This window comes from Hyaena hyaena, unplaced genomic scaffold (genome assembly GCF_003009895.1).
Source record: "Hyaena hyaena isolate Hyena2069 unplaced genomic scaffold, ASM300989v1 scaffold_27, whole genome shotgun sequence".
Lineage (NCBI taxonomy): Eukaryota > Metazoa > Chordata > Mammalia > Carnivora > Hyaenidae > Hyaena > Hyaena hyaena.
In genome coordinates this window covers 1,348,693-1,375,582 of record NW_024080659.1, presented here as the reverse complement: position 1 = coordinate 1,375,582, position 26,890 = coordinate 1,348,693, and the positions used below count along the sequence as shown (strand labels likewise).

General features: G+C 54.4%; 2 protein-coding genes across 8 annotated transcripts in view; one reads left to right on the top strand and one right to left on the bottom strand.

Annotated features, from left to right (window-relative positions):
* The window catches only part of DRC3 (dynein regulatory complex subunit 3), a 34,575-nt gene extending 15,333 nt beyond the window's left edge, over positions 1-19,242 (bottom strand). Inside the window, exons 1-9 of one of the 2 annotated variants that reach the window (XM_039227253.1) lie at positions 19,161-19,242; positions 18,320-18,423; positions 15,315-15,479; positions 11,959-12,075; positions 8,644-8,810; positions 6,983-7,129; positions 2,796-2,915; positions 2,042-2,154; positions 552-726 (exon numbers count right to left, since the gene is read on the bottom strand). In XM_039227253.1, coding sequence (XP_039083184.1) covers positions 552-726; positions 2,042-2,154; positions 2,796-2,915; positions 6,983-7,129; positions 8,644-8,810; positions 11,959-12,075; positions 15,315-15,474 — 999 coding nt within the window. In that variant the 5' untranslated portion in view covers positions 15,475-15,479; positions 18,320-18,423; positions 19,161-19,242. The remainder of the gene's footprint in view (positions 1-551; positions 727-2,041; positions 2,155-2,795; positions 2,916-6,982; positions 7,130-8,643; positions 8,811-11,958; positions 12,076-15,314; positions 15,480-18,319; positions 18,424-19,160) is intronic. The other variant, XM_039227252.1, reaches the window with a different exon arrangement.
* Positions 19,243-19,753: 511 nt separating this feature from the next.
* The window catches only part of TOM1L2 (target of myb1 like 2 membrane trafficking protein), a 120,296-nt gene continuing 113,159 nt past the window's right edge, over positions 19,754-26,890 (top strand). For 5 of the 6 annotated variants that reach the window (XM_039227298.1, XM_039227297.1, XM_039227296.1 and 2 more), the window contains exon 1: positions 19,826-19,877. In XM_039227298.1, coding sequence (XP_039083229.1) covers positions 19,826-19,877 — 52 coding nt within the window. Of the gene's footprint in view, positions 19,878-26,890 lie in introns of all 6 variants that reach the window. The other variant, XM_039227292.1, reaches the window with a different exon arrangement.

Below are 26,890 nucleotides of genomic sequence, written 5' to 3'. Positions count from 1 at the left end.
ACTCTCAAAGGCTCCCTGGGCCCCCCTCCAGTACGGTACTGGCCACCACAGTGGGGAGGGCCTGTGGCTGCACCCCGCACCGGATGGGCGCTTGCGACGAGACGAGCCACGTCCAGCACGGGGCCGGCTTCCGAGAGCCGGACCCTGAGCGCGGGCACAGAAAATGTCTGCTAAATGAACGAATGAACAAAAGCAAAGTAGTAGCTCCTGACATTGCTAATAATAGGAGCGACAACACTGACACCATTGTTAACGGGAGCGATGACGCTGCCTTAAACCCCGGGGGTGATTTAGGTGAAGGAGACCCAGGGCGGCACCCTGGGCTCGGCTCTGGCATGGTGTCGGGGTTGTGGCCGGTGGCGCCGGCGGAAGGCTAAACCTTGGCTCTGCCACTGAGTTGTGTGGCTTCTGGCAGATGGGGACAGGGGTCGTGGGTCTTCGGGGTCATTAGAGGCAGAGGCTGTGCTGCCCCTCCAGCGGAGCCAGGCCTGTGGGTGGGGTCCGCATCTGGAACAGGAAGCAGGGCGGGGACCCGGCGGGGCAGAGCCTACCAGCAAGTGCTTCTCCTCGAACTTGGCAATCCTGTGTTTGCCCTGCTCCTGGTTTTCCTGGATGGCCTCCTGGACACACTCCTTGAAGGTGTCAAGCTCCACTTTGCGCTTCTCTTGCTGTTTCAAGCCGTATTCAAAAATGTTCAGGCAGATGATGACAAATTTGTCCTTGTAGGTGAGTGGCCGTTAAGGAAGCTGGCGGCCGCCTTGGGGGCAGGCTGCTGGGAGGATGCAGGTCGAGGGAGGTGGTAGCTCCTGGCCCAGGGCCGGGAGTTGAGATTTGGAGTCTGATGTGGTGCTGGGGCATCTCCCTCCCCAGCCTGAGGGACTGGCCTCGGGAAGGGAGCAGGGGCCTTGGGGGGATACTACAGAGCACGAGAGAGACAGGCTAAGAGCGGGCCCAGGGGCCGGGGAGGGGCTGAGAGTGGGGGGGGGACAGCCCCCGCCAGGGACCTAGGCAGGGTATGTTTGTCTCTGGTGCTATCTAGGGGGCACCTTGGTTGGGGGCCCGTCTTTGTGCTCAGCTGTTGCAGGGCTGCCTAGGGAGCCTGTGGACATCAGGGGACCATGGGCTTGAAGAAGACAGACCCAGGTTCAAGTTCTGGCTCTGCTGCTCCTTCTCTCTGGCAGGCCACCTCCCCTTCCTGGGCCTTGGCTTCCTCTCCCGCAGCGTGGCGTCCTTGAGGTCAGGCTGGCGCTGCAGCCCAGATGCGAGCCCCGGTCACCCAGCTGAGGGAGGGCAGAGCCAGGCCGGGAGCCTGGCTGTCTGGCCTAGAGCCCTGCTTGTCATCATCTGCTTCGCCTCACACCTTCTCCACCCCTCCCCCACCCTTTCTAAAACATTGAGTTTTTAAGAAAAAGTTTCTTTCTACCCAGGGATGGTGGCGCCATAGACAAACTCTGTGACTCGTTGCCAGTCTCAGTACCAACTCAGTCTATCGTGAGTCTAACCCGAATCCTTCAACTTATAGTTTAAGCCAAATGATTGGCCATCATGGCTTGGGCCATGACAAGTGTCAATCACATCCTCTGGGTTCCAGCCGACTGGGGGAAAGGGTGCCCGCTCTTAGCCCCACAGACAAGGGCTCAAATCCCAGCTTCTACTGCATGACCTTGGACAAGTCACCCTCTCCAAGTTTAGCTTCCCCAACTATAAAGTGGGATTAATATAAGAATAGTCCCCATCTGCCGGGCAGCTGGGAGATTATAAACACTGTATGCCAGCTCACAGCAGAAAACTAAATATAGATACTGGGGGTTAGTGCCGTAGACACACACTTCAGCTTTCCCTCTGTGACAACCTGGTGTGTCATGCACGGCGGTCCCCGTGCCATGCTGACCAGACACTGTACATCCCCTGAAATCTAGACGGTGTTTCCCCACACGGCTCAGCTGACCTGGTTCTCCACTGCCTCTGGGGTACATGGCTGTGAAGGAGGGGTTTTATCTTCCCCCATTTCACCAGAGAAGTGAAGGTGATGGAAGGATATGCCTGAAGGAGCTCGCTGACGCCGGGCAGGTGGGCCAGCTTGTTGCCCTCTGTGTCCTCGGCGTACATGCTGTCAAACAGGAAGGAGCCGTTCAGATGCTCGACGAACGCGGCCTGCAGTCAGAACCACGGCAGGGCTCAGGGGACCCGCTGACCCCCCTCACGGGCCCTGGCAAGGGCTCAGCAGGCAGGGCCCTGTGCTGGGCCCTGGGGTCAGTGGACACCGTGCAGAGGGTGGGGGAGGGCACGCAGTCCTTGGGCTTTAGCCCTGGAGGAGGACAGGGAAAGGCACGCCGGACCAAGGGCCTGGCACCTGCGGGGGTCCAGAGGCATCAACTGAAGGTTGCACGAGGCTCAGCGTGCCTGGAGGCAGGGGTGCGGGATGTGGGGCAGAGTGGGCCCAGGGCCGTGCCGGGGAAGGACTTCAACCTTCTGGCTGCCATGGAACTACCCAAGGCTTTTTAAGGAAAGGAGCTGCCCCCTCAGATTGTTTCCCCGGGGCCTTGTGCTGGAACCCAGCAGGCCGGCTAGGAGACAAGGCAGGGGACAGGGCGGGACAGGGCGTTGGCCTGTGGATGACGTCCATGCTCCGTCACAGCCAGGAGAGGCCACACGGCATGTGGCTTCCATCAACAGTGGTTTTTGGGGCCTGGGCCCTGCTGACTTTGATCCAAGGGGACCCGTAATGTGTGGCCGGCCTCCTGGAGCCAGGGCAGGGGGAGGGAGGCGGCGAGGCTCCTCCCAAAAGAGCATACCTTGTGCTCCTCCAGCTCCTCCCGCCGGGCCTGCTCTTCCTCCAGTCGGACCTGAATCAGGTGCTCTCGCTGCTTCAGCTCGTCAATGGCGTACTGGTACTTGATCTCTGCCAGCTCCTTCTGATGGGGGCATGGGAAGGGGCATTGTTACCAGGGCCTGTTTGGTCCTTCCCGGCCATGCCCGCCTCTGCCATCCAGTGGCCCCTCTAGCACGGGCAGGGGTGTGGACAGCCCCCCAGCGAAGGCTGTGTGGACAAGAACGGCTTGCTTCCTCGTGGCCTTCTACAAGTATCCTGAGTCTAAGGGAAATGAGGAGAAGGGCCAACAGGATGGGGGAAGGCAGCACAGGCAGGCCGACGGCCAGGGCCACGTACTGGGGCATGTGCACGCCCAGGGCAGAGGCGCGACGGGAGCCCGGTAAAGTGAGTTGCAGGATCCCAGGCCTGGTCACAAGGGCCTCGGACCTTGGCTCTGTGCCCTGCCACCTCCTGGCTCTCCTCCCAGCCATCCTGCTCATCGCCTCACACCCACCGGGCACTGCTGGGGCCTCTAGGGGTCAGTCCCCACCTTCTCGGCTCACTCGACCACACTCCAGGTATTTCACCTGAGCTAAGGTGTCAAGTACAAGCACGGCCGATTGCTCCATCCTTAGACAAGATGCGGGTCTTTACCTTCAGCCCAGACCCCATCTCTGAGAGCCAGACATGAGCTTCTGAAGCCCTCGTCCCCCCAGCCGCCTCAAGAACGCCGCACACTCACCATGCTCACCATGAGGTGAGCCAGCCAGCACCCAGGCCGGAGACCGGGAGACAGGCTGGCCCCTCGCCGCCTCTCCCCTATGCCAGTCTGTGCCAGCTCCTAATCCTGTCTCACCATCTTCTCTCTCCGGCCAGAACCCCTGCCTCAGCCACCTAGCCGGCCTCCCCCATGCACCCTGTCCCCTCACCTAGTCTGCCCGCTGCTCCCTAGCAAACAGCCACAGAAATCCCTGTGAAACACAAACCCAACCCTGTAGGTCCCTTGCTTACCCTGTATGACTTCCTCTTGGACGTAGGGTAATGACAAGCTCCTGCCATGGCCTGCAAGGCCCTGCCCGCCACCCTCTCTATCCAGCTCTCTGAGTGCCGGCCATCGGCCCCCTCATGGCGCTGCCTTCTGCCACAGGCCTTGGCACGTGCTCTGCCCTAACCCTACCCCTTCACCAGCCAACTCCACTCATCCTACGCTTGGAACCACCAGCCCCCATCTCATACACCTCCTGGTATTTTCATGTATCTGTGAGGTGATCTGTCTGTCTCCTTTCCCTTTGCGTGGGTGCCACAGAGGAAGGCAGGGGCTTCCTCGAGGTCTGTAGGATTCCAGATACTGAGCTTTCTTCCCACTGTCCTGTGCTGCCTGAAGCCCATCCTGTCTCACTCCTGCACGTGAGGTTAGCATAGGTATCATTGTAGTTCTGTGCCTTAACTTGGACCTTGGCTGCAAACAGCTTTCATTGCAGAGCTGAAATCCTTCTAAAGAACTGTTATTCATTCAGCTGCACAATTATATTGTTTTCTTACAGATTTATACTTTATTTTTAAAATAGTTTTTTAAATTCTTTAAAAAAATTTTTAATGTTTAATTTTTGAGAGAGAGAGAGAGAGACAGAGAGAGAGAGACAGAGCACGAGTAGGGGAGGGGCAGAGAGAGAGGGAGACACAGAATCTGAAGCGGGCGCCAGGCTCAGAGCCTGACACGGGGCTCAAACCCAAACCCTAACCCTAACCCTAACGCTAAGCTTAACCCTAACCCTAACAGAATTTAAAGCAGCCTCAGGCTCTGAGCTGTTAGCACAGAGCCCAACATGGGGCTCGAAACCACAAACCACAAGATCATGACCTAAGCCGAAGTTAGGAGCTTAACTGACTGAGCCACCCAGGTGCCCCCTTTTTTAAAATATTTTTTTAATGTTCATTTATTTTGAGAGGTGGGGGGTTGGGGGGGAGAGAGAGAGAGAGAGCAAGCAGGGGGGGACAGAGAGAGAAAGACTCTCAAGTGGGCTCTGTACTGTCAGCACGGAGCCTAATGTGGGGCTCAAACCCATGAACTGTTAGTTCATGACCTGAGCCAAAGTCAGATGCTTAACCAACTGAGCCACCCAGGTGCCCCAAATGTTTAAAAGTCTCTAGTATGTGAGCCCGCCTCTCTTCTCCATTCCACAGCCCTGCCCTCCCGCTCTCCCCCTCCCACCCCCTCACCCCACCGCATCCCCCATCTCTTCCCCTATAACCTCTGTCCCCCAGATCCCTGAACTGCTGACCACATCATGAATTCTGCTGAAAACTTCTCAGGGTCCCCCGCGGGCCTCCAACCAGAGAACCCTTAAACCCCAGCATGGCCCTGCTGACTGACCCCTGCCCACCTGCCTGTCTCCCCACGTCCCCACACAAAGGCCCTCAAGCTCATAACACCTGCCCAGTCCATGTGCTTTGTGGGGAACTGTCCTCTGTTCCTCAGGGCTGGATTGGGGGCAGGGCCAGCCTTCAGGCACAGTGCAGGGCTCCACTTAAAAGTGGTCTAATGACAACAGGGGGGGCCCTCAAGGACAGCTCCACAGAGCTGAGAGGCACCTCAAGAGCCTGCCCTTGGACCTCCGTCCTCCCACGGTCCCGCTGAGATGAGCGGCCCCCCAGCCATCCAGCACCCTGGCCGGAGACCCGGGGGACATTCTGGACCCTCCCCTGACCTGCATCGGGGCCCGGCTGTTCTGCTGCCCAGGCCCTACAGCACCAAGAGGCCAGGGGCTTGGGGCAGGCTGTGGCCGGCCTCAGGGCAGCCAGTAGTGTGGACAGGGGGGTTTTAGGTGCCCCTGCTTTGCAGAACTGTGCTCTTCAAACCTTTTGCTCATTATTTATCTTGATGCTTCTAGGCAAGTCTCTGAATCATGAAAGGAGCCTTTGTTTCCCTGCAGCACAATGGGGATGCCCAGACTGGGCTGTCTGCCCTTTATGGAAACTTCTGGGGACAGAGGAGAGAATGCCTGGGGAGGGGCTTTGGAACTGTGCAGTGGCAGAGGCTGTCCCCTGGTTCTATAACGTGCTTTGAAACATACCCCAACAGCTCTCTGGCCTATTCCAAGCATGTGAGCCCAGGTTGATTTTCAAACTCTTATCCACGTGAAAGACAAAACACTTGAGAGTATTAGAATCCGAGTCTCAGCTTTGGTAGTGTCATGGGAACCACAGAAAGCCGTGGTCCTCAGAGGGGCCCCTCTCTGACCTCACCCCATCTCTGTGGGCCCCCCAGGAAGGCACTGGCGACCAGAGGGCGCCACACTTGGAAGGTGGCACTGCCCACCTGGGCGCTGTGGCTCTGCTCCGTGGTGCAGGCTGGGCAGGGTCAGCATTCAGACCTGTGCACGAGTGCTCCCTGCTCCTGCTGGGCGCTCCCGGGTGCTCCCCATCACCCGTGCCCCCAAGCCCAGGCTCCCTACTCTCAGGAGAAGCACCAGCTTCCTGTGAGAAGGAGCAGACAGGTCAGTCTTCGGTCTCTGCAGCACCCAATGTGCAGGGACATTTGTTTCGGCCACCCAAGGTCCCCAGGTACTGGGCCAGGTTCTTTCCTTCCAGTGGGGAAAGGACCCAGAGAATGATCACAATGCAAAGAGCAAGAAGTGAGCAAAAGGGGGCAGCCCAGGCAGTGGACAGGGGAAGGGCCCTCCTTACTGGGCTCTGCCGCCAGGCTGCCTGCCCACCCACCACTGGCCATGAGCTCCCGGCGAGGTACCTCGCTGGTGCCAGCCCCCGGTTGGCAAGCTGAGGGCGAGTGCAGGCTCATTTCACAGGCTGCGGTGAAAGCGACGCCAATAGCAACGCGTGCGTGGCGGATAAGCACAGGACCGCAGCTAGCCGTCACCATGCTGACGCCTGCTCACGGCCGGCCCTCCCTTGGTCTCCCCAGCTTCTCCATCCAGAACGCCAGACAGTGCAGGGTGGCTGCACGCGGCCAGGAGGCAGCACATGGAGGGATCTGGCTGCCGTGAGCAGCCACAGAACGGCTGGCATGAGGGTCCTGCTGGGGTGGTGCCCACGTGGGCAGGTCAAAGGTGTCCGCTGGCAAAGGAGCTCCGCCTCCGCGCCTTTCTCCGCGCAGCCTGGAGGGCCCGAAGGCCGACTCACAGAGCTGGGACACCCAGAGAGGACACTTGCCATGTGGTCATCGATGCGCCGGAAGTCCAGGTACACGAGGTCAGGAAGGTAGGCACAGATGAACATCTTGTAATCCTCCGCCTCCGCGATGGGGTTCCCAGAGAGGCTGAGCGTCCGCAGGTCCTTGAACTGCCGCAGGTAGATGATCTGGGGGGGGGCGGGTGGAGGATAACCCACTTTCCTGGCTGCCGCAGAGCAGAAAGCCCCTCCGGTGGCCTCTCCCCTCGTCACTCTGCCTGTGCCTGCGGCCTGGCCACGACACCTTCAGCACTGGCTGGGGCGACAAGCGAGAAGCGGGCTGGGGCGGGGGGCCAGGCTGGACGGCTGCCTTCATCAGCAGACCTGAGTTCAAAGCCCAGCCCCGGGACCTTGGGCAAGTTGCACGACGGCTGTAAGCCTCCAGGTCCTCATCTGTAAGATGTGTGTAAGGATGCTATTACGTGTGTTATAGGTGCTCTAAGGACCAAAGGAAGCGAGCGACGAAAAGCAATGAGATGTGTGCCTCCCGCCTGCTCTGTAAATGGTGATGGTGCTGCTGTTGCTCCTGCTCATGGCTCAGAACAGGTGTGCCTTTTCACCGTGAACCCTGCGCAAGGGTCAGATCTCTTAGATGAAATGAAACCCACTTAGAGTTGCCCTTGGGTTGGCTGGATGACACTGGGACATTCGCTACCTGCCATTTATTCTTCCCATACTCTATTGTAGGAAAATGAGGAAAAGTCAACAAGGCAGCTACTGTTTCATCCGAGAGCATTTTCTGCACACCAGACGCCGCACTGTGCAAGAGGTGGCGGAGAAACCTAGCATGCTTTCCCCGAGGAATTCCTCTCCGTCGTCTGTTTGTGCAGCAACGTGATTAAGCACCACCGGGCCTCAGAGGCATAGGTGAGGCCTTGGGGGTACAGTGGAAACAAAGCTCATGTGGCCCCCACCCTTATGACAAGGTCACATTCTAGTGACACGGACAGAATGCTTGAAGGAGCAAATAACATCATTACTGTTTGGGGGTGGGGCCGGAAGAATATAGAGATGGGGCAGGAGAGGTCATAGCAGGGAGCCCTCCTTCAGTCAGGGGCCCCTGAGGTCTCTGAGAGCTGAGGGAGGCAGCCTTGGAAAGAGGCGAGGAGAGCGCCCCCTACCCCCAGCTCACTGCTGCAAACGTGTTCTGGGGGTGGGCAAGGGGGCATCAGCTTGCCTCCCCTCACATCACAAATGTCCTGGGCTGGCACTGGCTTCTTGTCACTTCATGTCTTGGCTATGGGTGTGTGTGCTGGGCACCCCCAAAAGGACCATATCTTGTTTGTTTCTGTAGCCTTGAGCTCAGGCCAAACGGCCTGTTTCCAGTAAGTAGGTCCTCACCTCAGCAGATGTTTGTGAAGCGAGCGCAGGGCTCAGGGAGAAGGAAAGTGTGGACTGGTAGCCACCGATGGGCTAAGCACGGTATTTAAACATGATCAAATCTCTGGTGGAATAATCTGGATTTCTGGCTTTTCTAGGAAAATGGGACCATCTTGAAGGCTAAGGCTGCATCCCCCCCACCACCACGGGGTCACAGACCCTCCTTCCTGACCCCCCAGCTACCACAGTGCCGTCTGATGCCCGGCTCCACTGTCTGCCCTGCAGGAGCGGCCGCTCCAGTGCCACCAGCTGCGACTACTCACGTTCATCATGTGGCTGATGTTGTTGTTGCCCAGCGACAGCACCTGCAGCTTGACGAGGCCATCCAGAGAGTCAATCTTGGAGATCCGGTTGTTGAACAAGCTCAGGTCCTCCAAGTTCACCAGGGTGTCCAGCCCCTCGATGGCCTCGATGTTGTTGAAGGACAGGTCTGGAAGGAAGAGGCCTGTAAGGGTCTACCGGATGGGGTTGCTCTGGGGCCCACTGGGGCTGCCTCTGCTCTGGGGGCCAGCACCAAGCTGTCAGGCTGGTAAGCGACTCACTGACAGCTTATGGTCTTCTAGAAGCTGTCACGGATTCTTTCCTGCCATCTCAAACTTTTTTTTTTTTTAATGTTTTATTTCTGAGAGAGAGAGAGACAGACAGACAGTGTGAGCAGGGGAGGGTCAGAGAGAAAGGGAGACCCAGAATCTGAAACAGGCTCCAGGCTCTGAGCTGGCTGTGAGCACAGAGCCTGACACGGGGCTCGAACCCACGAACCATGAGATCATGGCCTGAGCCGAAGTCGGACGCTTAACCAACTGAGCCACCCAGGTGCCCTCCCTGCCATCTCAAACTTATACCACCCTCTCCAGTTCTGCCCCCTGTCTTCCTGGCTGGACACATGTGGCCAAATACTCAGGTCTGTGCTCTGTTGGTGTTCCGGGATGGAAATGATGGAAATGTCCACAACGGTGCATCTCGGAGTAGGAGACGACAGTCTGAAGGGCCTCCTTCCCTCACACCTATGGACGTTTTAATGAAAATACCACCTGCTTGCTTAGACCTTCTCAGTTTATCAAGCACTTCTGAGTACATCTTCTGACAACAGCCCTGAGTGGCAGCTCGGCATTTCTCTCCCATTTGAGCATTGGGAAGCTGAAGCTCAGAAAGGCTCAGTGATCTGCCCGGAGCCACACAGCTGACCACGACCACGATGCCGCCAGAGTCCATGCAGGGCTCCTCCCCAGACACGCAGCAGTCCAGGACCTTCCAGCTACATCCCAGCTGACTCAGATCCTCCCAAACCCCGACCCCGACCCGCCAGGCCCTCTGTGGCCCAAGGTTCACAGCCCAGGGAATAAAACTGCTCCCCCCCACTGCCCCGCCCCAGGGTGTTTCAGGATCCGTTGGGGCTGGAGCTGCAACTCTGTCCTGGAACACCAAGGGCCCAGTGGCCCAAACTGGGGATTTTTCATGCACTGGGAAATATGCTCATGATAGCCGCATGCCATCACATTACAACAGTGACTTGGGAAGTCAGTGTGTCCACACCTGAATTTAGCCTCCTTGGTGTATCAGGAGACGCTCACCGGCTGACAGTTGAGACTAATGGTAACTTATCATCCCTTTCTCTTATAAGTGCACCATTTTATCCAATGCTCATAACATAGGCCTCATCGTCTGAGTTTGAGGGACCAGGAAGCCAAGATTCAGGGACCCTGGGGGTACATGGCCAAGATCACCCAGACACAAAGCAGCTGAGGTTCAGAGGTTCCAGGAACTGGTGTAGAGGCACATGGGCAGAGCTGGGGCTTGAACTGGAGTCTGCCAGATGCCAAGCCTGCCCGCTCCCCTCCCAACTGTGCAACCAGTTCTGTTCTTCGGGGGTGGGGCCCCGGCCCACTAGAACCGGCTGCGTGCTGGTAAATGTTTAACAGGGGGTTAGGGAGGTCAGGGTTTGGAAGAGGTGGGGAGGCCTTGAATTGCAGCGCTTGCCCATTTCAATGGGGTAAATCCTCTCATCATGGCCAATTTCAAGCTACCGGCCTGACATCTCTGAAGGCGCAGTGGGAGAGCCAGTCCTAGCTGGAGAGCTGATGTGACGGGCCACCAGCAGTGCTTCGCAAGAGGCGGGGGCTTGCTGCACAGCGGGAGACACCATCTCCCCCACCCCCTCCACCCCAGGGACCCAGATCTTCCTGGCTGTGGTTGGGTCCCTGGGTGACTAACGCTGTGACTGACAAAGGCCAGCTTCTCTCAGGGGGATAACCTGGCCTCTTTTTTTTTTTTTTTTTAATGTTTTATTTACTTCTAGGAGAGAGAGAGAGAGAGACAGCGTGAGCAGGGGAGGGTCAGAGAGAGAGGGAGTCACAGACTCTGAAACAGCCTCCAGGCTCTGAGCTGGCAGCCAGCACAGAGCCCGACGTGGGGCTCGAACCCACGAATCACAAGATCACGACCCAAGCGAAAGTCGGATGCCCAACCGACTAAGCCACCCAGGCGCCCCTAACCTAACTTCTTACCAGAAACGTCCCCTCTGCTCGCTCACCCCCGTAGCACGAAACCCTGGGTATCGCAGGAGTACTTCATGGAAACAAATGTGACACTTGTTTTATGTCTCAGGGACAGCTGGGCCTGGTAGCTCTCTCCTAAAAGTGTGGCATTCAGACAGCTGGTACCTGGCAGGCTTTCCAGAGCAGGCACGGCTCAGGGTCTGGGCTGACCCAGCACCCTATCATCCTTCTCACCTCCTATGGAGAAGATGCCTCCTGGCAATGCCAAGGAGGCTGGCTGCTGAGACCAGACTCAGAGTTAATGGGTGCCGGCGTGCCAGGAGGCGCTGCCTGGGACAAAAGACCTGGGCGCAGCTGTCAGGGGACCTGGCTATGGTCTGCCTCTCACTGAGACCTCATTTTGCTCATCTCTACAATGGGGATGCATATGTATGGATTAAAAGGCCTCACCAGGAAAGCATACAGACGCTCAGCAGGTAGTCTGAGCTCAAAGCTCGCTAGCAGCTGTGATGATTGTTTCTGGCTTGATCTGGGCCCCCTGACTGGCAGGCCCCACAGCTGTCTGTCAACCCCAGTGGCTCCCTTGACTCTTTCCCAGATAGGGAGGTTTGGCAGGTGGGTTAAAAATATTCTGGCCTGGGGGCGCCTGGGTGGCTTAGTCGGTTAAGCATCCGACTTTCACTTGGGTCATGATCTCGCGGTTCGTGGGTTCGAGCCCCGCGTCGGGCTCTGTGCTGACTGCCAGCTCAGAGCCTGGAGCCTGTTTCAGAGTCTGTGACTCTCTCTCTCTCTGACCCTCCCCTGCTCACGCTGTCGCTGTCTCTCTCTCTCTCTCCTAGAAATAAATAAAACATTAAAAAAAAAAAAATTTCTGGCCTGGCCTGTCCAAGCATCTCTGCTGGCTTTGCCCAGCACAGGCCCCAATCTTTTAAAAAGAGCCACTTTCCTGTTCCCAGTAGACGGACCTTCAACTGTACCCTGGCTAATGCCGGGCGGGCAGCGGAACTGCCTTTGAGGCAATGACCTTGGCAGAGCGTCCCGTTTGATTAGGGCAGACACACGTGTGGGGGGAGGGGAGCTTACCCAGCCAGACCAGGTGCACGAGATGCTCCAGGCCCTCGATCTTCTCAATGATGTTGTTGTCCAGCTGTAGCTTCCTCAAGTTCTCAAACTGCCAGAGGCCGTCGATGCGGAGGATGTCTGAAACAATCGGAGGAGGGCGCCTGGGGTTATGGCTCAGAGCTCAGCGCAGGCGGACCGAAGACCCGAGACCGTACACAGGGCCCCACAACTCCACCACCTCGGCCTGGAGTGTGCGAGTGCCCTGGGGATGTGGGCCGAGCGCCTACGAGTCTTAGCTCACAGCGGGCTGTGATCGGTGCTTCTACCCAGGAACGCCGCAGAACTAAAAGGCCAATGGAGGAGATAGTGGTGTCGTGAATGTGGGCTCAACCTGCCCAGGGGATGGGACTCAGTCGTGCCGCCTCTAGCGTCCAGCTAGGAGGCTTCCCAGGAAGCTGTCACAGCTCGGGGCACGGCACGCCGGCAGCATCCTTCCTGCCACTGCGTGACAAATCAAACGAGGGTGCAGGGTGAACGCCTGCACCGCCCACCCCTTGTGCACTGTTGGTGAGCGTGTCAGTCAACTAGTTCAGCCATTTGGGAGGGCCATTTGGCCAAGTTTACTGAAATATTTCATGTCTGTGCCCTTTGACCCCGCAATTCCTCTATTTGGAATCCGTCTGCAAAGACACACTTGCGTGTGTGCCCAAAGAAATACCTATAGGCACATGAGAGGCAGAAAGATCGGGGGACCCCCGGGTGTCCATATATGGGGAGAGGCGTAAATCACCCATATCACAGAGAGGCAGGTGCCTGATGTCCCTGAAGCTCCTGACCTGCTGTCCCTAAAGACCACCTTCAGGGATACACAGCCAACTCATTCTTTCTGCTCCTGATGCCAGGCACAGCTAGGCCTCTGCTACGGACAGCCAGAGGAGTTCTGAATGATGCTGAACTGTACATAAGTATATGCTGTGTACGTAAAATTCTAGAGGCCCAAACCTGTCCCCACTTTCCTCTTGCAGCCATTATAGCTTTGCTGTTTACATGCCTCCTTTTTTTCTATATTCGCCTTTGCAACGATTTCTAAAACTTATAAAATTAAAAGAACTGAAATATTACAGAAGTAAATTTTAGGGTAAAAAAAAAAAGCACACTTAATAACCACACATTTGGGGGCAGTGGTTTCAATATTCATTCAGAGGTTGTGAGGCCCTGGGGGAGGCTGGGCACCCCCTCTTGGCTGCCCTTCCCAAGCTGGGCAGAGGGGAGGTGGGTCAATAGCATTTCTCTGACCCAGGGCCCTGCCTCTGCAATTCCCAGGGGCAAGTGGGACTGGCGTCTGGGGCCAGATTTCCCAGAAGGATCCCAGCCGCATTCTCCACCTATGCTTCCGGGGCAGAGCCTGGCTGTGCCCCAGGACCTCAGACACGGCCCATCCTGGTCTGGATTTTCCAGGAACCTTTTCTGGCCCTGCTCTTAGACTGACAGCTCTCGGGTATGGCCGACTTTCTGGAGATGCTGCTCTCCTGGGTGGCACCCGCACCCTGGGTGCCCTGCCTTGCACACCCACGTGCTGCCTCTTCCTCAGGCATCAGCAGTTCGTGTGGAAAAGCTAAAACCACACAGCAAAAGCCACGAGGTATTCGCCATTTCTGAATGAGTTACTAGCATGACAGGACTGCTCCAAAAGTCCAATTTTAATCTTCAACATAGACACGGGATCTGCCTCTACTACCCCAGGTTTGGTCTCAGCCCACTGTCATTGTTTCCTGGACCACTGTGGCAACTGTCTCACTCACTAATCTCACTGCTCTGGCCTTGGGGCGCCCCACTCTATCCTCCTGTAGCCAGTGGGATCTTGTGAAATACTAAGTCTCGTCCTGTCCCTCCTCTGCTCAGGACCCTCCTGGGGCCCTCATCTCACTCACTATAAAAGGCAAACACCGTCTGCTGGTCCCCCAGACTGATGCTAGCAGACCCACCACCTCTCTGACCTGTTTCCATACAGGGCTGCCTGCCTCAGGGCCTTTGCTCTGGCTGTTCCCTCTGCATGGAATGCTTTCCCCGGATCTCCATGTGGCTCCTTTCCTTCCTTCTAGTCTTTGCTCAATGGTCACCTTCTTCATGAGGCCTCTGACTGCCCAATAAAACGCTGTGCCCCACCCCCAACTCCCCTTTTCTCCTCTCCTTGATTTTCCTCCATAGCACATATTACCTTTAACTTATACTATTTTTATCTTACGTTATTTTTCCCATCAACCTGGACATCAGTTCCATGAGGACAGGGGTTTTTATCTTTTATCTTTCATTCACGTTGAATCCCTAGTGCCTAGGACAGCCCCTGGCATATAACAGGCATTTTATAAATACTGGCAGAATGAACCTTAGAAAGGGGAGGAGGTGAGCTAAAGGAGGCTGAAGCCCCCTCTGGTGACAGCCATTCTGCAGTCCCTTCGCCCCTCCTGCTGCTGAGGTGGCTGGGACCCCAGGTCCCTCCCTGCCCTGGGTGGTCAGCCGTGGAGGCCACGCTCTGGGGAGACCCATGGGTTCGTGAGGCCTGGGCCAGGGCTGTGCCGGCCTTGCCCACTGCTGTGTCCCCGTGGTCCGACCCGCACTGGCTGAGGCAGGGCCTCCATAATGCCCTGTTGTCTCCTGGATGACCCGGTAGGCCAGTGTAGAAACCCAGGACACAGCGGGAACGTGGAGCAGCCCGGGTCACTGGTGTCCAGCCAGCTGCACCCCGCCCACCTCCCTCACTTGCTCTCGCACCCCCTCTGTCCTGACCCACCGGCCTGCTTGAGCCCACACACCATGCCTGTGTTACCTCACTTTCTCCTCCCAACCAGCGCCTGAGAAATGGACTATAATCTTCCCATTTTACAGATGGGGACACAGAGGCACTAAGGACCTGCCAAACCATGTCTCCCCTCTAGGATGTCCTCCAGCTCCTGAGGCGCCTCTCCTGTTTCCTGGCCCAGCGCACATGCTCCCTTCCACCCCCCATGGCTTCTTCCTGGCCCGTGGGACCACCCTCCTGGGTTCCACCTGCCCGGGGCCCCCACTCCAAGAATTCCATGTGGAGTCTGTGATGGAAGCAGCATGGTCTTTGGGTTCACTTAGATTTGGAGTGGAAGAATTTTATCTTCTTGCCTATGATTCAGAATCAGCAGTGTTGTGGATATTCAAATGCTAATGATACTCAGTATTCACCATGCAAACACTCTGCCATTCCTATGCCTTCTACCCCCGCAGGCCCGCATGCCGACTCGGGCCCCCTGATCCCGGACTGGACTCTGCGTGGAATTCCGGGGCAGAGAAGCCAGGGGTGGGGCGCTGGGCTGCCTGGTGCCCCCGGCCCGGCCCAGCATACGCACTTTGGAAGTCCAGCCGCAGTGAAAGCACATCCTTGAAGAGGATGCCCTCCTGCCTGGCCAGCTGCCTGGCCTCGTCCCGCGGGCCCTGTTCTCCCACAGCCAGCTTCAGCATGTCCTCGTCCATCACTCGTGGCTCCATTGAGTTGTACGGCCGGTTCATTTCCCCTAAAAAAACACCACACGTTTCTCTTCCACAGTCTGCTCTTCCCTTTGTTTGAGAACAGGGGCTGGCTGGGGTCGTTTTAAGGAGCACCGTGTCAGCCACGGATGCTCTGGGGCTGCCCCCTCCTGGTCAGTGGCCCACCGCTCCTAGAGGCTAGTCCTTTTGCACTAAGGCTTCTCCAGGCCTTTTCCAGCAGCAACCATCTGCACCCGTCCTGCCTGGCGCCCATCCGCAGGGGTGCACCCCTTGGTCCCACAACCGTGGCCGTGACCCTACCCCCACCCAGTGGACTGGTGGTCCACACTGCTCTCTTTAGCCTTGGGACCTCAGCTCCCCTTATGGTCACGGCCGTCAAAGCCTCTGGCTTCCGTCACCCACACTTATTCACTGTCTTGCCACCAACCGCTGACCATGACCGTTGGTGGCAGCAGCCAGGTGCAGCAGCCTGTGGCTCCCCGTCTGAGATACTCATCCCCACCAGGCAGTGATATCTGTACTCCTCCCACCTCACCACAAGCTGCCCAGCGCACGGACCCTGGCGGACACTGACCTAAGCTGGCCATTCCTGTCTCCCCTTGAGGAATGTGAACTTGGGGAAGTGGGATAAAAGTCTCATCGGAGCTGGCTGTGTGAGCTGGGGAGGAACTGGGGGGCCATGGGTGGGCCAGATGTGTGCATAAGCAGAGATAACAAGAGGGGGATGAGGCAGATGGATGGAGAGAAACAGAGATTGGAACCTGGGTGATCCAGAAAATAAGACAACAGGGCGGACAGACTGACACAGTCTTTGCGGGCTGTCCAGCCCCTAATGTCCCTGATTCCAGGCCCTGTGAGAGTTTCCTGACTCCTCACAGTAAATCTGCTTTTACTTAAACTGACTCCACGAGGTTTCTGCTGCTAATAGGCCAACGGGATCCAGCTGAGACTCTGCAGGCTAACAGGGGATCTGTGCGGTGAGTCAGTCATAGGCTGACCCTGGGCTGCTGTTCCTGGCTGGACAGAGCCATGGCCCTGGGAAGCCTGGGCACCCCGACCTCATTCTCATCCTTATCAACATCCAGGAGGGTTGGACCCTACAGGAAGGCACACTTCGATTGAAAGCTCCCAGCTTCTGCCTCCTGAACCCTCTGGAAACTCAGTCCTCCCTTCTTCCCACTCCTGGGTGAATTACCTTCCTGCTGGCCTCACCATCTACCTTCGCCCTCTCACGTCCCCAACACCCGGCCCTCTTCCCTGATGCCGGGCAGTCCCTGTATTACTCCACTGAGTGCTGCTGGAGGGAGTCCCAGTGTCGGGCTGATGGTGTTCACTGCGAACTGGGGTGGGCCCGGCGCTCTGGCCACCTGGCCCTAGACACTGCCACTGCCCGCTGCCCTACTCCATTCTCCCCCACTATCCACTTGGATGCAGCTTACCTAAATATGCATCTTCCATTTCTGGGCTGTTCGTGATCAAATGTCCCTGTGCCTTTAACTCTCGTGTGTCCTTTCCTTCTGCTCCTGAGGAGCCACGGCCTCCCCGGGCCCCTTCCCACCCCCGAGCACTTCCATCTTCACCCGTGCCTTCCATCATCCGCTCTCTCCAGGCGCTCAACGCTGGCTCCAACTCCTTAGGGTGAATGAATCAACTCCCAAAGACGTTTCCAGTCCTCCCCCTCTTTCCATCTCCCACTCTTTTGAAACGATTTTTTCTAAGACTTCCCATAACCTGACACCAACTTGCCTTTGGGGAAATTTTAATGTGCTGGAGTTGGCAGATGTTACCTGCAAAGTGTTTGTGCGTTTTCAAAGAAAAACGCCGCACTTTGGGAAATGCTTCTCAATTCCGATTTCAAAACTCTGACTGCATTCTCATCACTCCCACCTCATGTAAGCCCGGCACCTGGGACGGATCAGGCTTGCTTTCAGTCAAGCCCACAATCACTCTGCAACGTGGAACGGTTGTTAGGCACACGAGGGCAGGATTTGGAACCCGAGTGTGCATCCTTCAGCAGCTAACCTCATCTGTCTGAGCCCTTGATTTCCCATCTGTAAAAATGGATAATTCCTCCTTCCTACATTTGTTTAAGATCATTTCTGTAGCCCACACATGTGTAATGAATAGCTACCACATGTTGTGAATAAAACAGATCTCCTTGTCTCTGTTTCAGACGTGAATCAGATAATCATACAAATATTTAATCACAAACCATGACAAGTTTGCAGATGTAGGGAACAAGGACAGCATGCATCCGGGGCACCTGGCCTGGCCAGGGGAGACAGAGCCGAGATCTGAAGGATGGGTAGGAAGGAAGGAATAGGGAACTGCACAGTGAAGGCCCTGAGGAGGGAGAGAATGAGACACGTTCCATTACGGGCTGGAGGGGTGAACGGTTGGCGAGGCCTACAGGAGTTTATTATCCTAGGATCCCTGGGAAGCTCCTGGGCCTTAATAAGGGCAGTGATGTGATCAGCTTTCAATGTTAAGAAGCTCACTCTGGCTGTAGTATTGAGAAATGCAGGAGTTGTGAGGTGAGAGGTGAGGAGGGTGGTGGTCAGATGTGCATTTGAAAGATCGCTGGGAACTTAATTTATAGGTAGGACTATCATCTGCAGTTTCCAGATAAGAAAATGGGAGCTAGTTAGAAAGGTTGAGTAACGTGCCTAATATGTCTATATGGTATACGACACAGACAGGAGAACAGGACTCCAGGGCCATTTCCTTAATTCTGATTCAGTTGTACCCAGGGCACTGTGGATTTTCATTGTCACAGGGCACAGCATTTCTCACAGTTGTTCTGGCTCAGGGCAGAGGCCCGACTGCTCGTCCCCTGGGGGGATTTTATCAATAATTTACCACCAATCTGGGGTCCTGTTGACTTGCCTGACAATAGTGTTGGTGAAGACCAGAGGTAGGAGATGGGAAAAGCAGCAGCAAGTGTTACACCACTGTCAATGGAGCAGCCTCCTGACAGAGAAACAAAACCATTCAGAATTGTCCAGTGAAACAAGAACTTGGGATCATTCGAGTCTGAAAAACAAAGCCCCTATTGGCTATGGATTAATAAGAAAAATCAGCTATTTACCAAGTGCTTACTGGGTACTAAGTGCATGCACATTCATTACTTGATTACATGTCGGCTCTGGAAGCCATTGGAGAAAGGAATCCTAATTCTCTAATTTCCCAGACAGGGAAACGGAAGCCTGGGAGGGGGAGGAAATTGTCCAAAGTCATACAATGAATACTGACAAGAGGCGGACAAGGAACTCGGGTAACTGTATCCCAAGCCAAAATACTTTATACGGCACCAAGGTGAAGAAGAAAAGTAAAAAAGAGACACAATTTTATGACAGTGAAGAGGTCAGATATGAGGGTTAAACCCTTGTAGAAGTTATCAGTGGACCGGGTAACTTTTGATAAAAGAGATCAGGCCAGGAGGCCGGGGGTGGAACCCCTAAAAATCTCTTTGGGCCCTGCTCCCCGGGGAAATGCTTCCTTAGCGTTTTTTTTCTCATCCGAAGGCCTGGAAGGCCAGGGCCTCAGCGCAGCCGGCCGGCCGTAAGTGGCTGACAGAACCTGTGTGCTTATTTTGTAGGTGAGGAGCGCTGGGCCGACTCGCAGAGAGAAAGGTCAGAGGCAAGCTTTAAGTCGGGGTTCTGTCTGCCCATGCGCGTCCTCCCGCACTCTCAGGTCCAAGGTCTCACCGTCTTAAGCGCCGGCTACCGGACTGGTTCCACGCAGCAGAGGCTTCGCTCGGTTGCTAAGGGAACCAAGCGCGGCCAGTCGGTTGCTAAGGGGAAGTCTGCAGGTAGACATCCTGGGTGAAAGTTGACGGTCACGTGACAGCATTTCTTGGGTGGGGAAATACTCCTACCACCAACCAGCAGTAGAAAAAACAAATGTTTCTCCAATCAGCGCTTTCTATGGGCAGGGATATTAGTGGTCCCGCCTCTCCCCCCGCCTCCTACGTGAGTGATTGACTCTCCTTTTGCCCAATAATAGTAAGGATTCACTAGATTGACCAATATATAGATGAATCAAAATACACAGACTCCCATTCGGGGGCGGACCAGGGGAGGTGCCGCTACGCCTGACGGAGATTCCTGTGACCTAGCTCGCCGCTCCGACCAATCGGACGCCGCAGGGTAGGTGGGGCTTCGCGAGGGAGGTGTAGGGGCCAATCGGAGAAGGGCTGGTCAGGCGTTGCCCAATAGGGACGCGACAAGGGGTGGGGTCAGGGGCCGGGCGTTCGGCGTTCGGGAGGGTGGGGCGGGGGCAAGTGTCAGTCAGGTCGGGAGCGCGACGGGGGACAGCGGATACCCCGGCGGCTGACAGGGGGCCCGGGCCGCTGCCGTGTTGTCCTCTCAAGATGGAGTTCCTCCTGGGAAACCCGTTCAGCACCCCGGTGGGGCAGTGTCTCGGTAAGGCCGCGCGAAGGGTGGGCAATCTGGGTGGGCGACGGAGGCGGCAGCGGCGGCCGGGGCTGGTGAGGACCGCGGGCCTCTGCCCGGCGCCGGTGCCACCTCACGGGCGGCCCGGGCATCCTTGCCGTCGGGCCTCTGCCCACGGGCTCAATGGGCCTGCTCACGGCGCCGGTGCCACCCTGCGAGGCGGCGCCCCAAGGCCCACGTCGGACTCGGCGATGCTCCGCGCGTCCCTCCCGATTATGGCCCGGTCCTTCCTGGCTCATAGAGGTGGTGCGGGCTGCTGGTCGGCTCACCTCCTCGCCTACTAGGAGATGCCACTGCGTGCGTCCTCATCCAGGCTGACAGTCTCGCTGCCACTGCCGCCAGGACCCAGTTCTCCCACACCCTTCTTCCTCCATCCTTGTCCCTCTTTTCAGTACCAGCAGCCCTCACACCCGGGCACCCTCCCAGAGAATACTCCCTGCTCTGAGACTTGCTAATTAGAGCTGCAACTCAGCTAGGCTGTAGGAGGGACTGGGATTGGGGGAAGTGTTCCTAGAGGGTGATTATCTTGGCCTGGGGATGGCATGCCTGCACTGCCTCTGGGAAAGAAGGGAGGCTGTGGTGTTTAATGATAAGAGCCCTGCACTGGGAATCAGGAATCCTAGGCTTCAGTAGGGTCTTTGCCAGTGACTTTCCCTGTATGACCTTGTGCAAGTCACTGCTCTTTCTGGTTTGAGATTTTTGGAGGTGAGGTATGGTGGGTCCCTTCAAGTTTTAAAGTTTTGATATTTTTTATAGTAGTCTCTGCACATTGACTGTTGCTTCCCTGTTTTATTAATTTTGCCCAAAGCTGAAGTCTATTGGTGACAGTGCAGAGAGAGGGGTACTGTGCAGCTCCCGTTAATCCTCTGTGGGAGCTCTGGGCACCTGGAAAAGGGCCCCAGAGATGGCCAGTATCCTGGGTAAGGAAAGCCTAAGGCTAGGTGAAAGAACACCAGAATGGCCCCACTCTATGAGATTTCTTTACTAAAAAAGTAACTTGCCGTTTCTCCCAAGGCAGGAAGCTATGCCAAGTGATTAGTCGAGAATGTTGGTTGGTGTCTTTTAAAACTGGGTTCCTCCTCGTTTGTGGAAGGACTGGTCAAACGTCTTTTATGAGCCGGGACTCTCGTGTCCTTATGGGCCTGGCTGGTTTAGTCAGTAATGATTTGATTATTTCCTGCTTCACTTACGATTTTTCAGCTTACTTACCAGCCTTTAGTGGGGTCTGTGAAATTATCGAGGCCTCTTCTGTTGGCTAACTGGCGTTTGGGAGCCTTTTCTTTGCAGTGTAAGGTCCTGGGTAAGGGATGAGGGACGCTGGGCCCCCGAAGAGTCTCTTCCCACCTTCTGGACTACCATGTCTGCCTAGATTGTCTTCACTGCCATATTCCAAAACCTCATTGCTCAGTTGGGTATTGAGTTCCAGCCAGTTATCGGAGGGAGCTGGTAAACTTGAAAGAATTTTTTTTCTTTTCTACCTTCTTTACAGTAGGAAGCTCTACACCTTTGAAATGCCAAGGTAATTGACACGGGGTAGAAGTTAAAGGACATTTAAAAATATACAAATATTAGGGTTCTAGGGGTACATAGCAAGTGGAAAGAGTGTGATCCTTCTGCCAGGAAGGCCTGAGTTGAGTTTTACCTTACCCATTTGTTGGCTGTGTGACCCTAGAAAATCATGTGACCCTTCTGAAGCTTACTTTGCTGAGGGAGAGACATTCATATTCACAGAGTAGTACAGTTTAAGTGAGATAATGGACATAAAACACTTAGCATGGTGTCTGGGACATAGTAGGGGCTCAATAAATCATAGCTGTCACTGTTAACAGAATAGTTAAGTTCGGGTTGAATTTGCTATCTGGAAAGGATATGTGGGACACTGGCCCATCTGTGACCTGTGACTAGGTCCCAGATCCACCAGCCCTTATAAAAGGCACTTGAGCATAAAGAGAGGGGAGCCTCCTTGCTGCCAGTCAGCCAGCAGGCAAGGCCTAGCTAATTTCACAGTTCAGATACATAATGAGCGGATAGAATGAGGTTCTGATGTATATTCTGTGCTGTTGTGACAAGGCATAAAAGTGATTTTCATGCCATTTAGTGTTGTTAGTATTCTTTTAAAAGTATTGCCAGGTGGTTGAAGGGAGGGAGGGGCTAGAGAAATAAAATAACAACAAAGTTGATGATTAACAGCAGCGGTTATAGCTTACACAAAGCAATTCTACAGCCGTTACTTGCTTCTTACAGCTGCTCTGCAGAGTAAGTTTTATTGTCCTTCCCACTTTAGAGATGGGGAAACTGAGGCTCAGAAGAGTAGAGCTTCTGGTCAGCTGGCAAAAGGGAGAGCTGGCATTTCGTAGCGGTCCTGGGCCTCAAAGGGCTTATGGTATCAAGCGAGAGAGCAGACACACATGGAACAATGAGCGCTCACAGAAGGCCTCTCCGTGCTTAAGGGCTCAGTTGAGTTGTGGGGATTTTCAGGGGTCTGAGGAGGCCGAAAGAATTCAGAAGAGCCGGGGAGCTAAGACTGGCTTCCTTGAGCCCCAGGGCTGCTCACGATGGTGGGTGGGACTTCCACAGACAGCAAGCGGACACCCCCGTGCGTTGGGACAGGTGCATGAGGCAGGGAACGGGGTGCACGCGTATCCGTGTTCACCGGTGTGAGTGGAAAAGAGGTGGCTTTTGGGAACAGTGGCAACTTGGGCTTGGGTGCAGGGTGAAGAAGCCCTCTTTTGGGGGGTGGCTAACATCAAAGATAACCTTCCTTAGCTGGCTTCGACGGTCACTCTTTTGTGGTCCTCGTTTTACCCGCTCATGAAATAATACCTCTCACCAGCTGCGTGGGGCTGGTACCTGAATGATCCTATCCGTTTAGTTCAGCGGCCTCATGAGTGCCGAAGGGTGCCAGGCTCTGGGCCACAAATACTTTTACAAATGGCTCTCAGGGAGCCTTCAGTAGAGGTAATATTCACCCAAAGGTGTCCTGCAGCTGCGAAGCATTGGGCTTGTGGTCTGAGGCCTTGGTAATTAGTGTTGTTACCATTTTTGGGGTGGTTTTATATCTTTCTTTGACAGTCTGGTGGTTCTCGCCCACATTAACCATCTGTACATTTTTGAAAGTGGTTATAGGTACGTAGGTAAGGCCTGTGCGGAGCTGGTCTGCTGAACCCATCATTTTCACTGCGCTTCCTGGACAAGCACACACGCTTTGGGCGTGGGCCTTTCTGTGGGCCTTTGGCCCAGGCAGCTTTGTTGAGCCTGACGTCAGTGTGCGCATCTGGAGTTCTGGAGTTCCCATCTCCTTCATGGCACATCTCTGGATCTCTTTGAGGGCCTGAGAGGCACTCTTCCAGAAACCCGCTGTATGGATGCGCTGGTGAACGTTGATGGTGCCTTCTCTGGTCACTGCCTCGTGGATGGCACAGTGGCCCTCCCTGCCCCCCCCTCCCCCGCTCTGTGGGAGCCATTCTGCTGGGTCCAGGTTGGAAAGGGGTAGGATAATTAGTACTCCATCTGATGCCTGGTGCCTCGCACAGCCATTGTAACCTGTTGCATTTGATTAAGTGCGTGGATAAGCCCACCGTCTGACTTAATCACCTGTGTATTGTATCCATCCTACCTGGGCTTCTAGAAGGTGGTTCCCAAGTAGAATGCATGGTTTAGAGCAGAGTGAGCAGTAGTATGAGGGACTAAGGAGTGTGGAGGAAAAAAAAGTACTTTTGTTTCTAGGTTTTCTCTTAAACAAATTTCAGGAGGTTACTGTCTTTTTTAGTAAAAAAAATTTTTTTTTAAAACTTATTCATTTTTTTGAGAGACAGAGTGTGAGCGGGGGAGGGACAGAGAGAGGGAGACACAGAATCCAAAGCAAGCTCCAGACACTGAGCTGTCAGCAGAGCCTGATGCAGGGCTCCAGCTCACGAAGTGTGAGATCATGGCCTGAGCCGACATCAGACACTTAACCAACTGAGCCACATAGGCGCCCTGTTACTGTCTTAAAAAAATTTTTTTTTTTTTTTACTGTGTATTCATTTTTAAGAGACAGCATGCAAGCAGGGCAGAGCGAGACAGAAAGGGAGACACAGGATCCGAAGCAGGCTCAAGGTTCCGAGCTGTCACATCAGAGCCTGATGCGGGGCTCGAACTCACAAACTGTGAGATCATGACCTGAGCTGAAGTTGGATGCTAAACCAACTGAAACACCAGGCACCCCAGGAAGGTTACTGCCTTACTCTAAACGCTTCATGACCGCTGGGGGGTTGGTGTCCTATACCAGGAGTTCCCCAAGTCAGGTCCGTGATGCTCTGCAAGTGTTGACAATTCCTTTTACTGGCTGGAGAATGCTTTCAAATTATCCTTTTTCCAAGAGTAAAGTTTGGATTTGTTTAAGTTAAAAGATGAGTGAATAGTTAATTCTGATGGGAACATTGTTGGGTGAGGAGGGTACAAGGAGGGCCATCTGTTCTCTTCCTGGTTCAACTTTCGTAAACAGGTAAGAAGCAGATACTCTGTTGCAGAGTTTGTGCTTGTAGATTGGATGGTGTTGGACATAACGGGCCTCCTAGTGCCCTGGGAATATGCTAGGTGATTGAGAGCCTGGAGGTTTGTTCCAAGAAAATTCCTTGTCCCTCATACTGCCCTTGCACTCTGCAATTTGCCAAGCCCTTTTGTCTCCCCCATTTTATTTAGTCTTTACAACCCTGTGAGATAACAGAGAACTGAAAGGAGCTTAAAACTACTAAGCACCTACTGTATGCAAATTCTGTTGGTGGGATCTATTTAATCCCCATAGGGTTTCATTGTCTGAGTGTTGTTATTGTTCTGCTTTGCCTTCAAGGAAGCTGAGGCCCTGAGAGTTTTAAGAGACTTGTGTAGGGTCTTGCGCGGGAGATTGGTGCCAGAGTTAATCCTGGAATCCACTCCTCATCCAGTCAGTGCCCATTTTGTGCTGCCCCGTTGCTTCTTGCTCTTCAGGTCTCAGGATTCGTGGTCGGCAGAATCACCTGGAAGGCTTGTTGGAACAGATTGTTAGGCGCTACTCTCAGTTTCTGATTAAGGAGGTGCAGGCTGCGGCCTAGCGTTGTACGTTTCTAAGTGCCCAAGCGATGCTGCTGGTCCAGGGACCACACTTTGAGAACCGTTGCTCTACATGAAAAGTTCGGCCTCTTAATCTCTTTATCTTTCTTCAGACAATAAATGTGAGCTTTCTTATGGACAGACCATAAATGGGATGATTTAGAAATTGGTCATTCATTCAGTGGCTCTAAATTATTGCCTCTCTGTATGTATCAAGGTAAAGCACTTACCAGGATGCTAAGTTTAGTAAGGGAGCTAAGACCGATACCTAAATCAGACATGATACAGAGGGGTGGCATTAGACTGGACAGATAAATGAAGTAAGAGAGTGGAGGATGGAAGGGGTTATTACCTCCAGTAGTAACAACAGTTACTAAAAGCTTACTGTGTACTAGAGACCGAAGTGGGCACTTTCTGTATCTTGCAGTCCTATGATCCACACAATGATATCGTGAGGAAGGTACTGTTATTATCTCCATTTTGCACACGGGGACCCCAGAGCAAAGAGAAGATCACAGAACTAGCAGGAAGGGAGCTGGGGTGGAACGCCCCAGCACTCTGGCTCCAGAGCTGGTGTGCTGTTCTGTTGTGCTGCCCTCAACAAGGGAAGGATGAGGGAAGGAAGAACTCTGGAAGCCCCAGGACGTGGTGGCTGCTGAGCAGTGCTCTGATGCACGGGTAGGAATGGAGAGGGAGGCATGGAGGGCTCTCTTGGCAGAGACAGCAAGCAGCTTGAGCAAAGGCTGATGTTAAAGGGGGTGGGGTAGAGGGCATAATAGGATCGGTCCTGTTGGCCTAGCAGGGGAGAGTGGTGGAAGGTGAGACTGGAAAGGTAGGGTTAGGCCTGAGGGTGGGGGGCTTCGGCTTCAAAGGTTGGCCAGATAGTTTACACGCCTTCATTAATGGCGCTGGGGAGCCAGGAACAATATCTAGGGAGGGGAGTAGCATGGCTATCATTACAGAGTCAAGGAAATTTCCCCTTGGCAATCACCAAAAGGTCATTCTTGTCTCTTACCATCAAAGCTCCCATGTGCGCAGGGCAGGGGTCCTACAGGGAAGTCCATAGCAGTCATTGGAAGCTCCCTCCAGGGCTGGGGTACAGCCCCTGCTCTGAGCCCCAGTCAGAGAGCAGGAGTACGGGGCCAGGTTGGTGGGCCATGGAGGAAATCTGGGGTTCTGAGAGCATTTGTCCTTAATGGCCTGGACAGCTTAATAAAACACCAGTCAGTCACGTGGTAAGGGTCAGCGGCTCCTTGTGCCCTGCTTTGCATAGGCAAGACCAGGCGCTAAGGCACTCACCGGCTGTTACGGAAGGGGTGTCATTGCTTAGAGTGGGCTATTTGGGATATTAAAAATTCTCATAGAAGAAGTAAACAATATAGAATCCAAAAAGACAGTTGAACAGGTCAATGAAACCAAGAGTTAGTTTCTTGAAAAAGTAAAATTGACAGACCTCTAGCCAGGCTTCTCAAAAAGGAAAGAGAGAGCACCCAAATAGACAAAATTGTGAAGGAAAATGGACTTACTACAACCAATCCCTCAGAAATACAAGCAATTATCAGGGAATACTATGAAAAATTATATGTCAACAAACTGGACAACTTAGAAGAAATGGACAAATTCCTAAACATACACTCAATACCAAAATTCACATGGGAAGAGATACAAAATCTGAACAGACCCATAACTAGTGAAGAAATTGAATCAATTATAAAAAATCTCCCAACATAGAAGAGCCCTGGGCCAGATGGCTTCCCTGGGGAATTCTACCAGACATTTAAATCAGATTTAATACCCATTTTTCTCAAGCTATTCCAAAAAATAGAAATGGAAGAAAACTTCCAGACTCATTCAACAAAGCCAGCATCACTTTCATTCCCAAGCCAGAGATCCAGCAAAAAAAAGAGAACTGC